The sequence below is a fragment of the Panthera tigris genome, chromosome X (genome assembly GCF_018350195.1).
Source record: "Panthera tigris isolate Pti1 chromosome X, P.tigris_Pti1_mat1.1, whole genome shotgun sequence".
NCBI classification, from domain to species: Eukaryota; Metazoa; Chordata; class Mammalia; order Carnivora; family Felidae; genus Panthera; species Panthera tigris.
Genome location: NC_056677.1, coordinates 56,914,572 through 56,930,534, shown reverse-complemented (window position 1 = coordinate 56,930,534; position 15,963 = coordinate 56,914,572). Strand labels below are relative to the sequence as shown.

Here is a 15,963-nt window from a genome sequence, read left to right as displayed (position 1 = left end):
ATTAAGCAAAAGAAAACCATAAAAGTGTCTATGCACTTGAATTTGTGGTAAGTGTCTTAAACAAAAAGGCCAGTATTGTCAGCATAAGGCCTTGGATATAGAAGGTGCTCAAAAAATATTTTGAATGTAATCAAAAAGGCTGCTAGGAAAATCAAATACAAAAATGGTATCAAGTACCCAACAAGTGCAAGGAAATAGATTCCTTAGGCTTTTCCATGCAGATTAGCAGAATTCTGTCTTCCTCCCTAAACTCCACTCTGGTTTTCACCTGCCTGATTAGACTGACTAAGATTTTGCAGAGTTAAGCTTAGGGAACATTTTTGGTATGTTGTGGGGGTGGTGTGATTTCATTCCCCAATGTACTCTAGATGGCCACCAAGCATGTCACCCCATTTTGTCTAATTCCTCTTTCTTTTCTTCCCCTGGCTTCCTGGGGTTCTCAATTTGCTTATTGGGGCTACTTGGCCACATACAGGGTGAGATGTATTGGAGCATGTCCGCTCAGAATTTTCATAAGAGGAGGGAGAGAGTTGTTAGGTGGGCCTCGGTCTTCTAGGGGAAAGCACAGATGTAGAAGGCTGGAGTATCCAGAATGGACAAGATACACAATGTTGAGAGCTCCATGTCCCCTTATAGATCAGGTCTCTACCCTCCTTCACCTTCAGATGGGTAAATGGAAGAGGCCTAGAAAGGACTCAAGGTCACACAGGGTGTCCAAGGCAGGGCAAGGACAGATCAATTTCCATTTCTCTCTCCCTAATGTCCAGCTCAGGGCCTGGTACAGAGTAGATACTCAAGTAAATATTTGTGGAACAAATGAAGGAGATCTGGTCTCCTGGTTCATCAAGCAAGGTGGACAGGCAGGGATGGGTCAAGCCCCTGATTGGTCACCCTTTTCTCCCCAAAGCAGAAATCATGCTTTGGAGCTGGAGCTTTCTATAGCCAAGTGGACAAGTGTAACATAAATACCAGGTAATGCAGAAAAGGCAGGACAAAGTGAAGTAAGCCAGCAGACAAACCCTGAACAGTCAGCACTCATGATTTCCCAATTACAGTTCATTCAACCAACAAACAAAAGCTTAGCTGTCTCAGAGTAAGCAGTACCAAAATAAAGGTGGCCAAGAAGCACAAAGGTCTGCCAATTTCATTCACAAACATTTAAGGCTGACATGATTCTACCCCTCAAGAAAGTCACAGTCCAGGATGTGAGGTAGACATAATCACCAACACCTCTGGGGTACTATGAGGTGCGCAGAAGAGAGAAGCACCTACTAGCCTGAGAAGATAAGGGAGGACTTTATGGAAGAGGAGGTGCTGCAGTGAAGGGAAATGGACTAGGCACAAAAGCCATGAAGGACAGTCCAGGAAAGACTGCAATTAGTTTCTCAAACCAACAGGAATGGGGTTCTGGGATAAGCTGGCAAGCTAAGGAGTGTCTAGGGAGCAACAGAAAAACAAAGACAGGAGAAAAATGGAAGGAAGAGAAGGTCAAGGGGACTGGGGGGTTCAAAAGGAATGGTGGAAGTGAGGGAAGCTCTGAGAAAGAAGCAGTCCCAGGATTCTTCTTCCTGGATTCAAAGGTCCACCCTCAGCCTTCAGAATGACTCATTTCCAGAAAGCTTTGGATAGCTGAGGTTTTACCATAGTGCTCTATCCTCTGATCTTTCCCCTTCTGCCATACTTTTTTCCTAAGTTTATTTTTTGAGAGAAAGAGAGAAAGAGAGAGGGGGGAGGGGCAGAAACAGAGGGAGAAAGAGAATCCCAAGCAGCCTCCATGCTGTCAGCACAGAGCCTGACAGGGGGCTCAAACTCATGGACCATAAGATCATGACCTGAGCTGAAATCAAGAGTCGGATGCTCAACCAACTGAGCCACCCAGGTGCCCCCTTCCCCCGCCTTCTGCCATATTCTTATTGGGTTAGGTGTTGCAATTTCAGTTCAATTAAAAGTACATATGGAGAACCTATTTAATAGCAAGCACCAGACTAGGTACTATAGAAGGTACACACATAGTCCTTCATTCACCAAATTTTTATTGAGGTCTGGTTATAAGCCTGGTATTGTTCTAGGCTGACAACTGTGCATGTGTGGTGTGTCAGGGAAGACAGGCAGAGAGTAAAAGAAGTGCATAGGTCATCAATACAAGGATTAGGGCCATCGGAAAATTACAAAGACAGAGGGAAAGGCTAGTGACCTTGGACAAGATACTTCTCCAAGTCTCAGTTTTCTAATCTGGTAAAAAAAAAAAGGACTAATCATATTTATTCACTGTGACGATTAGTGATAATGATTGAAAAGCTCCTTGGGCAGTGTCTGACACCCAGGAACTGCTTGATAGGACTGGTATTCAGCTGTAGGGAGGTGGTGTTTGCAGTGGGCTCCAACAGGCAGAGAAGTAGGGAATATGATCCTTCCTGTGGTGCCCAGTAGAGACAAAAGTCTGGAGGGTTTTGCTTTGGCACAGAGACTGGTTTAGTTTGACTGGAATCTCAGGTTCATGGAAGGGAAGAGGACAGAAGGCTGGAAATCATACGTGGGATGTTTTTCTTACAAATCTCTTCACATCTGGAGGTCAGGGGGTCTAGAATCTAGTGAAAGTAGATCCTGGAGAGGTGGTTCCAAGGAAGGGCCTGCAAAGGTGGAAGGTAGGGCAGAATAGGGTGGGTATTTCAAAATCTCATGAATGTCAGTGGATCACTTCTCAGAGCAGGCAGGCCTTGGAGTACAGTGGCATCTGGTACCTTGTTCAGGCTAAGGTGACCAGCCATGTCTGTTTGCCAGGCACTAAGGATGTGGGATTTTCAATGCTAAACCCAGGATGGTCTTGGGCAAACCAGGCGGTTGGTCCCCTAGTTCAAGTGATTGTCACTGTCTCCTGGACTTTAGCTTCCGCAGGTCTCCCATCCTTTTCAGTCTCCATGCTGCTGCTAGAGGATGTCTGTCAAATACAGTTCTTTGCATCTGTCCTGTTTCAAACCCTCCAAGGTTTCCCATGGTCTTTGGGATCAAGTTGGAATCCTAGAGCCTGGCATCCAGAGCCCTTTCTACACTGGTCTCTGCCTTCCTTGAGAGTCTCATTTCCCATCGCTTTCACAACCCATTAAATACAGCCTCCTTCCCCAAACAGGAAGTGCCCTCTCCTCTTCTGGGCCTTACCAGCTCGACTAACTCCTACCCTTGCTATCATTACCCTGCTCTCCCCTCTGGATTCCCAGGGTACATTATACCTATTTTGGGGAGAGTATATATCAGGGAGTTAGTCTGGGATTGTGGACCCTACCTCTACACCCACCTTCTAGTACAATGCTTGGTAGGCTTTTGGTGTATATATTTTGAATAGTTACTATATTCATGTGATTCAAAATTCAAAAGGGACTATGAGGAATTCAGTGAAAAATCTCCTTCCCACTCCTGGCCTCTAAGCACCCAACGCTGTTTTCCCCTCCAGGGATATTTCATGAGCACAAGGCAAATAAGGTAATTTACTTTGTTAAATGAATACAGGAGCAAACCAGTAAAACACGGAAATAATTCAAATGCTCACAATCTGGAGCTGGCTAAGTAAGCTATTATATAGCAACATTACAGACAAACCTGCAGTCATTAAAAGTCACTAAAATTATTGTAAGACAGACTCTGTAGTATGCGATATGTTATGCTGTAAAAGCAGAATATAAAGCAGGCCTCTTTGTTGAATGCACTTTGTACAAATGTGGTCTCTTCGGTGATAGGATGAAAGGATATCTGAGAGAGAAAAATGAACCCTGCTGTAAGGTGAAGAGATTCTGGGTTGTCTTTTATGTCAAGTTGTTTGAATATGAAAAGAGAGAGGCTGGATTATTATGAATCTGACTGATGAAGAAGTGTGATTCATGATGGGACTCATTCACTCAGTAATTCATTCCACAAACACTGACGGCTTGCTTTGTCAGGAGGAAAGAGTGTGAAACAATGTGGAGCTTCTTGGGATGAGCACTAAGTAGTCTGTGGGCACCTAAGAAGCTCTGATGGAGTGAGAGGGGTGGGAATGTGATGATTTCATTTCAAGACAGATTCATTTGAATCTGAGTTGTGTTTGTTTGTCAAGAGAAGCTGTGTAGTAGATGGTAGGATCTAGCTCTGGGAGCTCAGCAGAGAGGTAGTGGCTAGCACTAGCCATCAGGGTACCTGTGGTCAGGGAAGCTAGAGGTGGGTGGAGCTCACCCAGGGAGAAGGTAGACAGGTAAGGAGAAGACAGGTTACATAAAGCTGGTGATAGGTCATTCTGCAAACCTCTCAATGTGTCTGAGCCAGGGCCAAGGGCACCAGGATAGAAGAGGTGGTATCTGTTGCTGAGTGTTCAAAGGCCCAGAGTCCAGGAAAGAAATCCTTCCTGCCAGCACCTGGCCTCTAAGCCTCTTGCACTTATGGCCTGGGTCTGGTTTCAATTGTTTAGAAAGGCCTTGGACCAAGGGGGGCTTTGACAGGCTTAAAAATATGTAGAAGTCCCTAAGCCAGAGGCTAGGGTAAAGGGTTTAAATTTTTTTAATGCTTATTTATTTTTGAGAGAGAGAATGAGACAGAGAGAGAGACAGAGACAGAGCATGACTGGGGGAGGGGCAGAGAGGGAGACACAGAATCCAAAGCAGGATCCAGGCTCTGAGGTCTCAGCACAGGGCCCAATGTGAGGCTCAAACACATGAAACATGAGATGGCGACCTGAGCTGAAGTCAGATGCTTAACTGACTGAGCCACCCAGGTGCCCCTGGGGTAGAGGGTTTAAAAGATTAAAGATCAGCTAGGACTGGAAGGGGAGAGCAGGTGGGCCTGGCATTGGGAGTAGGAATGTTCCCTCCTCCAACAGACTGTGGGATGTGGGGGCCCCAGGAAGGGGAGGTTTCTAGGAAGGGGGTGTTTCCCCCACTGAGCAGGTCTCAGATGTGCCCTGGAGTGCCTGTCAGGCAAAACTGATAGAATTGTTGCTCAAAACTTAGAGAAAGGGAAAGGGTTACTCCCAGAGCAGTGTGCCACCAGGGTGTTATTGCCCACCTGCATAGGTCCCCTGTGCTTTGTGCTTTCTAGGGAGGCACTGAGGCTGACTAGAAGGGTGTGGCCTTTGGAGTCAGGCCAACCTGGAATCCAGGCCTACCTGTACCACTTAGGGCTGAGTGATCTTTGGGAAATCACTTCTCTGAGCCTCAACCTCCTCATTTCTTTTTTTTTTTTTTAATGTTTATTTATTTACTTTGAGAGAGAGAGTGAGCAAGCAGGAGAGGTGCAGAGAGAAGGAGAAAAGAGAATCCCAAGCAGACTCCAAGCTGTCAGCACAGAGCCCAATGGCAGTGCTCGAACCCATGAACTGTGAGATCATGACCTGAGCTAAAACCAAGAGTTTCTTAACTGCCTGAGTCACCCAGGTGCCCTTCAGTCTCCTCACTTCTAAATTGAGGTTATAATATCTTATTTGGGCTGTTGTTTGTGAGGATTAGAAATAACGTAAATCTCCTGGTATATAGTATAGTATAGCATAGCATAGCATAGCATAGCATAGCAACTATTATTTTTATTGGTGTTACCACACGGGAGTAGGCTAGCCTAAGTTATTGCTGAGTCATCCTGTCTTTGAGGGATTTATTGCCAGTTGTGAAAAGGAACTGAAATCTAAGACTTTGTTCACCATCCTACACATACATCTGTCAAAGGTAGCCTGGGGAACAGATGTGTAAAAACTGGTTCTCAGGTTCCACTGCACATAACCGTGCTCTCTTGGGCTGGTCATTTCAGCCCACAAAGCAGAGCATTTCACAAACCCTTTTGCTGGTGTTGATATATAGACAACAGATTGAGAAAGCATTAGAAGGGCAGGGGTTACAATAAAGTTGTGAAAGACTGAATAAAAAAAAATGCATCCCCTCCTCTGTCCCCCTAGCTTACCAGCAGCCTACCACTCTTATTCCTCACTCTTGTGCCATGCTTTGTCACTGTTTGAAGTGTGCTCACATATTTGATTTCACTTGCCCCTCACTTCTGCCTGTGAGGTAAGTAGGGCAGATGTTGTCTGCATCTGGATGGGGCTAAGGCAATGACACAGATGGGATTAGAACCCACGTCTCCTTGTTGTGGAACATGAGTTAAGCTGTACCTTCAATGAATGGGTTAAAAACAAACTGTGAGGAAATGATGTGCAGGTGTTGTAGGGGTGTTTGGGCAAGGAGATAATAGTAACAATACTATCTTGCTGTAGGGCATCCAACAGAAATGGGTGGCAAGATGTCTGTGGTGCTGATAAGCAAACTGCAAGGCCCAGAGTAAGCAGAGGAGGACTGTGGTGTTTAGGTGATACAGAGAGGTGGATTTAGTTCCAAAAGTTCCCCCACCCTTTGCAAGTTGTTTTAAATGACAGAAGTGACCTGAGTGACCAGGGTGGCCTGGGGTGATTCTGCTAGGGAGTGGCAGATTGAGACCCTAGCTTAGTACTCAACACCAACCTCTTGGTCTTGAAATCAGCTCATTCAGTCCTCTGCCCCATCTTTCTCACAGGCACGTCTGGAGGAACAAGAGTGGAAGGGACAGATCACTGCAGAATGGCACGAAAAGACAGTGCTCAGCACTCATCTTTTATTTTTTTAAGCTTATTTATTGAGAGAGAGAGAGAGAGAGAGAGAGAGAGAGAGTGAGAGAGCACCAGCATGTGAGTAGGGGAAGAGCAGAGAGAAAGGAAGAGGGAGGATCCCAAGCAGGCTGTCAGAGAAGAGGGAAGAGGGTGAGGCTGGACTCCATCTCATGAACCGTGAGATCAAGAGTCTCACGCTTAACTGAGTGAACCACACAGGTGCCCCTCAGCATTCACCTTTTAAAAATCCCATTGGCCTCCGGGCACGTGGGTGGCTCAGTCAGTTAAGGATTGGACTCTTGATTTTGGTTCAGGTCATGATCTCTCAGTTCATGAGTTGGAGCTCCCCACTGGGCTGTGACAGTGTGGAGCCTGCTTGGGATTCTCTCTCTCTCTGCCCCTCCCCTACTCACTCCCTCTCAAAATAAATAAATAAACTTAAAAAATAATCTGGCCTCCATGTGAGAGCTACTGAGGGCAAACATTTTGGCTACACTGATAGGTTTGCACTTTCTACGTATTAGCTGTGTGACTGAGCCGTTTTTCCTGAACCTGTTTCCTTCTTTGTAAAACAAAGATATCACCTCCTTCCTGACAGGTTGTTAGAATGAAATAAGCAGTCTGTGTGAAAGCATTTGGTAAACCATGATGCAGTATTACTATCTGGTGAACTCACCTCCGGGAGTACATCAAACCCAGCTCTCTCTAGGACCCTGAAAGGGCCAGCTGTGGTGGGAGTAGAGAAGGTGGTTCTTTTTTGGGGCTGACTGTGGCGAGGAGGAAAATGGAGGAAGCTGGGCTTGCTCACCGCCTCTGTCTTCATATCCCCCAGCTGGGGGGGAAATGGCAGGGGAGCTGACATAACCTTTTCCTTGGTGAGTCAGCTAAGAAGGAATTTCTAGAGCTCCAATAATGTATAAGTGGTGGTTTGGGGTTGGGTTTTTAAAGCTGCTCCCTCTTTTTAAGCAGCTTTAAGACACAAAAAAGCACAAGCAACTGGGAAGCTTATGGAAAATGACAGAAGCACAGCTTAATAGTGTGAACTTGGGGAAATCAGTATTCTGGAGCCAGTGCTACCTATTTTGCAGGGCCATTGTATTAATAGTATGTGAAAGCGCTGGGTTCAGTGCCCAATACTTGTCTGTCTCCTTTCCCTTCCTAGTGAACAGACTATAATCATGGAGCTCAGACGAACAGAAAGCATTTACTCTTCAGCTGCTCGAGTGTATTATAATGGCTGCCACTATTGAACATCCCCATGATACAGCTCATGTCTAGACACCGAGGAAACAGGAGCAGTTCAGAGAAATTTTATCACCCGAGATCACATAGCTTGCGATTTGTAAAGCCAGGATTCAAACTCACCTCGTCTAATTTACCTCTTAGGTATCAGAATGTGTGAAGGGGTTAATCAAGCTGGATCTTCTAGGAGGCCCATCTTTAGATAGACTCAGAACACCCTGGTCCATTTTGAGAATGAACTCTGGGTGGAGTTTCAAGAGCAGGAAATGGGCCATTACTACAGGAAACCGGGTAGTAATTGGAAGAGAGCTAAAAACAAATGTTTGCAGGGCACCTGGGTGGCTCAGTTGGTTGAGTGCCTGACTTCAGCTCAGGTCATGATCTCACTGTTGGTTTGTGAGTTTGAGCCCCATATCAGACTCTGCTGTCTAGACGAAGCCTGCTTCCCATCCTCTGTCTCCCTCTCTCTCTGCCCCTCCCCCGCACCTGCTCTCTCTCAAAAAATAAACATTAAAAAAAAAAAAACAACAAATGTTTGCTTCCCAAATTCTTGGGGAACTTAATCTGTGCTCTCCCAGTTTCAGGAGCTTATGTTGTGAGGGTGAGGTCAGTCCTTTATTAAACAGTATACAAATGGGGCACCTGGGTGGGTGGTTCAGGTCGTCAGTCGGTTAAGCGTTTGACTCTTGATTTCAGCTCAGGTCTTGATCTCATGGTTTGTGAGTTCGAGTGCCACATCAGTCTCTATGCTGGCAGTTCCAGCCTGCTTGGGATTCTCTCTCTCTGCCCCTCCCCTGCTTTAACTCTCAAAATAAATAAACTTTAAAAAATATATTTAAAAAACAGTATACAAATATATTATTGGTAGTCTTCTGTCTGCTCCCACTAAACACAAACCTATTTCTTGTCTGACAGCCCTCCACTTACCACTCCAGAAATAAGAGGGACGTGAGTCTCCTGTTCAAACCCCTCTCCTAAGTTAGATGGCAGAAGCTAGAATAGGAAGGCCGAGTCATCTCCCTCTTAAAAGAAAACCTAAGTGTACCTAAGCCACATAGAACAAAAGTATGTTTTCTATACAGATCATGCCTCGACACATGGCTGCTTTTTTTTTTCCTGTATTAACCCAAGAGCTGAGGACTTCCACAACAGAAAGTAGGTACCCTTCCATGTCATCTGAGCCATTGTCCTTCCACCACACCCACTTATTGACATGGCTGCAGGCACCTCACCAACAGCACAGTGACTGCCATGGCACATTTACCATGGCAGACTGTGCCAGCACAGCATCGCACAGCACAGACAAGGAGGGCCCAAATGGTCTTTTTTTTCAAGTCTTTATTTAAATTCCAGTTAGTTAACACACAGTGTAATATTAGTTTCAGGAGAATTTAGTGATTCATCAATTACATATAACACCCAGTGCTCATCTCAACAAGTGCCCTCCTTAATACTCATCACCCATCTAGCCCAAACCCCACCTGCATCCCTCCATCAACCCTTGGTGTGTTCTCTTACAGTTAAGCATCTGTTTTATGGTTTGCCTTCCCCCCCGCCCCGCCCATGCTCGTTTCACTTTTTAAATTCCACATGAGTGAAATCATGTGGCATTTGTCTTTCTTTAACTGACTTATTTCACTTAGCATAATAGTCTCTAACTCTATCCATGTCATTGCAAATGGCAAGCTTTTTTTCTTGTGGCTAAGTAATGTTCCATTATACTACATCTTCTTTATCCATTCATCATTCGACGGAAATTTGGGCTCTTTCTATAATTTTGCTATTATTGGTAATGCTTCTATAAATGCTGGGGTACATGTATCCCTTTTTTAAAATTTTATTTAGTTTTTAATTTACATCCAAGTTAGTTAGCATATAGTGCAATAATGGTTCAAAGAGTATATTCCAGTGTTTCATCCCCTATGTATAACACCCGGTCTCATCCCAACAAGTGTCTTCCTTAATGCCCCTTACCCACCAACTGGTCTTCTTGATGAGGTTTTGGAGTGGTGGGGGTTCAGAGCTGATGGCCAAGAAAGAATTCTCCAGAAGTCTTTCGTGGAAAAATGTGATTTTATTAAAGCACTGGTACAGGACCCGTGAGCAGAAAGAGCTGCACTGGGGTTGTGAAGAGTGACTGGTTGTATACAATGGAGTTGGGGAGGTAAAGGCATAAGGAGGCCTCCAGAAGGACTTTGATCTGCTAAAGAAGACTCCTTAGAGGCCCTGCTGTTGTCAAGCTAAGGTTGTTTTTCCTCTGGTAAGGCATTAATGTTAGGACAGTAGGGGGTTCTTGGAGACATGTTATACTCTGTATTTGCCTCAAGTATTTGTCAATGGGCAGCAGGTGATAAAGAAATTTAATTTTACCTGCCATTTCCTTGCCTTGTTTCCCCACATCACTATGGAGGGGAAGGCAATATTACGGGATCCAGGAAATTGAGTGTAGAAGTTTCTGGAGATTAGGCTATTGATAAGATTGGCTTTTTCTTATAATTTACTAAGGTATTTGTAAACTGATGGAGATTCATGTCCTGCATGACTGTGATCTCTATCAGTTAACCATTTTTTTCCCTTCCTCTCCTTTGTTCTTGGGCAGCCAGGAGTGACTGAGGAATATCACACATATCCCACCTGGGGGGGTTGCGGTATGCTAGCTTGTACTTTGCCCTCAGTTTGCCTTATGCTCCCTCATCATTAAGACAGCCCACTTAAGAGCTGGGCTACAGCCTGAGCTGCTTTTTACCCTAAGGGTTCCGGCAAATAGTTCCAGGAGAGTAAAGGCCCCAGCCCCAGCCGTGTACACAAGGATGACTCTCACAGCACCTTATCTGCTTCCCTCATTTCTACCAGTCAAGGCAAGGAAGACTAGGTAGATAGGACTGTTATGGTCCATTCATTTACAGCTCTAATAATTCCTGAACACAGTGCTGTGTCTCAGGCAGGGAAATTCCCAGCTTTCACACCTGCCCCTTGTCAAGCCATGTTGGGTTATTTCACAGTGCTACGGTAGGAAGGAGAAAGCAAGTGCCAGCTCATCTAGGTGGTTTTGATGCTGGGAAAGTCACTGCCCACGTCAAAGATGATCAGGATCCCCTTCAAAAGCCCGGGGGACCCACAGTTGACTCTCTCCCCCTCAAAAAAAAAAAAAAAAAAAAAACAACAAAAAACTGATACCTCAATTTCTGCACAGGCTCCTGTAATAGAAGGGACTTTATTATTTTTTTAAAGATAATTCATACAGCCATTGATTATACAGAGCAATTTCTCAGTACTTTTGTCTTTCTACTTAAGAAATTGGAAATACACCATGATGAGGATGATAATGCCAAAACAAGATTGCTGGCTCATCACCTAAAGTACAAATACATACTTAAATTGGCTGACACTTTATTGAACGCAAAGCAAGATTAAGCATCTTTTCCTTCATTGAACACAGCTGAAGCAGGAGTCCAGGGAGAGGAAGACAGCACGGCTTTCCTTGTTGCAGAAGGTGTGAGCCCCTGTAGTCCTGTCTTGTTGTGGGAAGACTAACCCATGTTCTGTCGGTTGCCATACCCTCTGGGATGGGTGTCCTTCCAGTCATCCCACTCTCGAGCTCTGTGGAGTGTGTGTTCATCATCTTCTTCCTCCTTTTGTTCCTGATCTTCATGTTCCTGAGCAGTTCTTTTGAGCTCTGCCAGAGTGGAAAAATGGGAAAGCAGGGGTGAGGAACTGAGGGTATGTCAGGAGTCTCAGCTCTACTCTGAACACAGCTGCCCAAAATGAGAACAAGGACTAGTACCTAGCTGCCTACCCCGGGGCCAGCAGAGTCTCAGAGGATACTTCTATTACTTAATCAGTGACATGTTAAATGATAGATAAGAAATGATGCGCTGAGTGGTTTTCACAAGAAGGCAAAAACATAACAGTTGAATTCTCAAAATCAGTTCTATATTGGGAAAGAATTCTTGCTGAAAAGGCCAAACACCACCCCTTACACACACTCCAAAAACACCAACTGCCCAACAGAACCCCAGCAAGCCAAAAACACTAAAGTAAAAAATATTTATGATGTACTGATTTATGGTATGTCTGGAAGGAGGGACTGCAGGTGACTTTTTCTCCTCCATCCAGTTTATTACGGTTCTACAGTTCTGTGTGTGTGTGTGTGTGTGTGTGTGTGTGTGTGTGTGATATTGTAAATCACAGGGCAGTTGAACCTACCAGAAAAGAGTATCTGTGCTATTTGACACTTGTTTGGAACAGGGTCTGAAATCCAAAAGGCACACCCAAAAGAAATTAAACCAACTGCTACGTCCCTCTTTTGCATTGTGTTTTCTCTTTGTGAGGTAAAGGAGAGTTTCTTGGCTACCCTGACTTTGCCCACGAGAAAGATGCTCATTACTATGATAACAAATGAAATACATGGGAATCTAATCTCTTCCAATCTGATCTATGTTTTTTTTAAACACTTTTTATTGTAAAATAAAAGATACTGGAAATCACACAAAAATATGTATAACTTTAAGTTTTTATAGGGAGGCTATACCTTTGTAGCCTCCACTTGGGCCAAGAAATAGAGCTTCTGGGGGCACCTGGGTGGCTCAGTTGATTAAGCATCCGACTTCGGCTCAGGTCATGATCTCACACTTCGTGAGTTCAAGCCCCACACTGGGCTCTGTGCTGACAGCTCAGAGCCTGGAGCCTACTTCAGATTCTGTCTCCCTCTCTTTCTGCCCCTCCCCTGCTCATGCTCTCTCTCTCTCAAAAATAAAAACATTAAAAAAAGAAAAGAAATAGAGCTTCTGTACTTATCCCAAAAGCTTCTTCAGGAGCATCTTCCAAATAGGAATGCCCCCTTTCTCCTCCCAAAAGGTAACCACTAAACCAACTTTTATAGTAATAACTTCCTGGTGTTTATTAAAGCTTTACTACCCAAGTGTGCATCCCTAGACACCAGAGTTGTCCACTTGTACATTTTTGTGGTCAATGATCTTTTGTACAGAGTTGTGAAACTATCAGCGAGAAATGATTTCCTTTACCTCAAAAAGATCCCTTGTGCCCACGTTCTGTTGATTCCCTTTCCTTCCCTCCCCATAGCCCCTGGCCACCAGCAATCTACTTTCTGTCTCTATAGATGTGCCTATTTTGGAAATTTCGCATAAATGGAATCAAACACTATACGGTGTTTGTGTCTGCCTTCTTTCGCTTAAGCGTAATGTTTTTAAGGTTAGTCTTGCTCATTTAAACATGTTTTCAGATCGGGGCACCTGGGTGGCTCAGTTAGTTAAGCATCCAACTTTGGCTTGGGTCATGATCTCACAGCTCGTGAGTTCAAGCCCCTCGTCAGGTTCTGTGTTGACAGCTCAGAGCCTGGAGCCTGCTTTGGATTCTGTGTCTCCCTCTCTCTCTGCTCCTCTCCCACTCACACTCTTTAAGAATAAAAAATAAAAACATTAAAAAAATATGCAAAGAAATAAAAATGTTTTGTGATCTTCTTAATCTACAGGCACCAATCCCACCCTTTTCTTTCCTTACAAGTTATCTATTGAAGAAACTGGGGCATCCGACCTGTATAGTTTCCCCAAATCTGGATTTTGCTGTGTACTTGTGCTGCAGTACAACAGGGTCTTCTGTATTTCTGCACATTGGCAAGTGGATACAGAGGCTTGATCTGACTCAGGGTTGAGCCCTTCCACATGACTCCAGCTGGTGCTGTATTCCCTCATCAGGTGGCGCATAACATCTATATCTCATGTGTGGTGATGTTAGCAATTGACACTTGATGCCTGGACTCGCTGACTTTCTGGAGGTTTCAAAAAGTTGATACTCCTCATTTTAACATTTCTTTTTTATTAACTAGAACACTTTTATGAAGATAGGCTTCCCCTCATCTCCTACTATTTAGTTACTCAAGAAAAAAAGACAATGTAAATGCTTCTTTCACTTTGTTTACCACTTGCGAAGGTAATCAATTGGTTCCTTATCATCTTCTGAAATTGAACAATTTCTACTTTAAAATATAATTATGACTCATGGATTTAAATATATATATATATATATATATATATATATATATATATATATATATATATATATATAATTTTAAGTAGGCTTCATGCCCAGTGGCCCAGTGTGGAGCCCAATGTGGGGTCTGAACTCACGACCCTAGATCATGACCTGAGCTGAGATCAAGAGTTGAATGCTTAACCGACTGAGCCACCCAGGTGCCCCAACATATTTGAAGGGTTTTAACCCACTGCAATGATTTCTTACAAAATAAGTAAATAAGCTTTTAATAGAATAGTTTTATATTTACAGAAAAATTTAGAAGATAGTATGGAATTCCTATATATCTGTACCCAATTTCCCCTATGACTAGCATCTTACACTACTTTTTCCCTGAGGTTTTATCTAGTGTCCTTTTTTTGCCCCAGGATCCCATCCAGAGCGCCACATTACATTTAGTCCTCTGTCTCTTTAGTCTCATCTTGGCTGTGACAATTTCTCAGATATTCCTTGTTTTTGAGGACCTGAGCAGTTTTGGTGAGTGCTGATCAGATATTTTGCAGAATGTCCCTCAATTTAGGGGTACCTGATGTTTTTCTCCTAATTAGACTGGGGTTATGGGTTTTGGAAGAGAATATCATAAAGGCTGAAGCGCCCTTCTCATCACATCAAATCTAGGCTACACAACCATCAACATGCCTTCTCACTGTTGATATTAATTAACCTGGATCATCTGAATAAGACAGCATTTGTAAGGTTCCTAACTGTGAAGTCTCTCCGTCCCCTTCCACACTGTAGTCTTTGGAAGTCACTAAACAGCCCACACTTAAAGGGGAGAGGGAGTTGTGCTCCATGTCTTTGAGACAGGAGTATATACACAAATTATGTAGCACTTTCCTGTCTCTTCTCCATTTATTTATGTCATCATTTATTTCTATTGTTATAGACTTATGCATATTTATATATATTTTTTGTAATCCAATACTGTTATTTTCCCACTCAAATTCTTCCAGTTTCAGCCAGCAAGAGTTCTTTCAGCCGGCCCTTGTGTCCATTAACATACTTAAATTGTTTTGTTTTTTGAGTCCTTCTTCATTTTCTAGTACTAAAAGATTCTTCGGGGTCATCTTGTTTATTCTCTGCCTCAGCCTAGAAGCAGCCATTTCTCTAATGGGCTCTGGTTTTTCAAACTTTTTTTTAACATTTATTTATTTTTGAGACAGAGAGAGACAGAGCATGAACAGGGGAGGGGCAGAGAGAGAGGGAGACACAGAATCTGAAACAGGCTCCAGGCTCTGAGCTGTCAGCACAGAGCCCAACGCGGGGCTCGAACTCACTGACCTTGGGACCTGAGCCAAAGTCGGACGCCTAACCGACTGAGCCACCCAAGCGCCCGGGCTCCGATTTTTTAAAATTAGAGAATGATATTAGAAATCCAAATTTGTGCCCTGGATATGCTTGTTGCTACTGACAATTACCCTTTTTGAAGCCAAACTGTCTCTGGCTAGTGGAAACTTTCAAATTGGCTTCTGAGTCCTTTTGATAGGAGCCTAGTTGTCTTTCAAAATGTCTTCCCTGGACTCGGAGGGAAGATGGCGGTGTAGGAGGACGCTGGGCTCACCGTGCGTCCTGCTGATCACTTAGATTCCACCTACACCTGCCTAAATAACCCAGAAAACCGCCAGAGGATTAGCAGAACAGAGTCTCCGGAGCCAAGCGCAGAGGAGAGGCCCACGGAGGAGGGTAGGAAGGGCGGCGAGGCGGTGCGCGCTCCACAGACTGGCAGGAGGGAGCCGGGGCGGAGGGGCGGCTCACCAGCCAAGCAGAGCCCCCGAGTCTGGCTGGCAAAAGCGGAGGGGCCAGACGGACTGTGTTCCGACAGCAAGCGTGACTTAGCGTCTGGGAGGTCATAAGTTAACAGCTCTGCTCAGAAAGCGGGAAGGCTGGAGGACAAAGGGAGGGAGAGCTGCTGAGCCCCCGGAAGACAGAGCTCAGTTTGGTGAGGAACAAAGGCGCTCGCCAGCGCCATCTCCCCCGCCCATCCCCCAGCCAAAATCCCAAAGGGAACCAGTTCCTGCCAGGGAACTTGCTCGCTCTGCGCAAAGACCCAACTCTGTGCTTCTTCAGAGCCAAACCTC

General features: G+C 44.5%; 1 protein-coding gene across 1 annotated transcript in view; it reads right to left on the bottom strand.

Moving 5' to 3' along the window:
- Positions 1-11,207: 11,207 nt before the first annotated feature.
- IGBP1 (immunoglobulin binding protein 1) overlaps positions 11,208-15,963 on the bottom strand; it is a 38,775-nt gene continuing 34,019 nt past the window's right edge. The window contains exon 6 of the mRNA XM_042974621.1: positions 11,208-11,510. Coding sequence (XP_042830555.1) covers positions 11,365-11,510 — 146 coding nt within the window. The 3' untranslated portion in view covers positions 11,208-11,364. The remainder of the gene's footprint in view (positions 11,511-15,963) is intronic.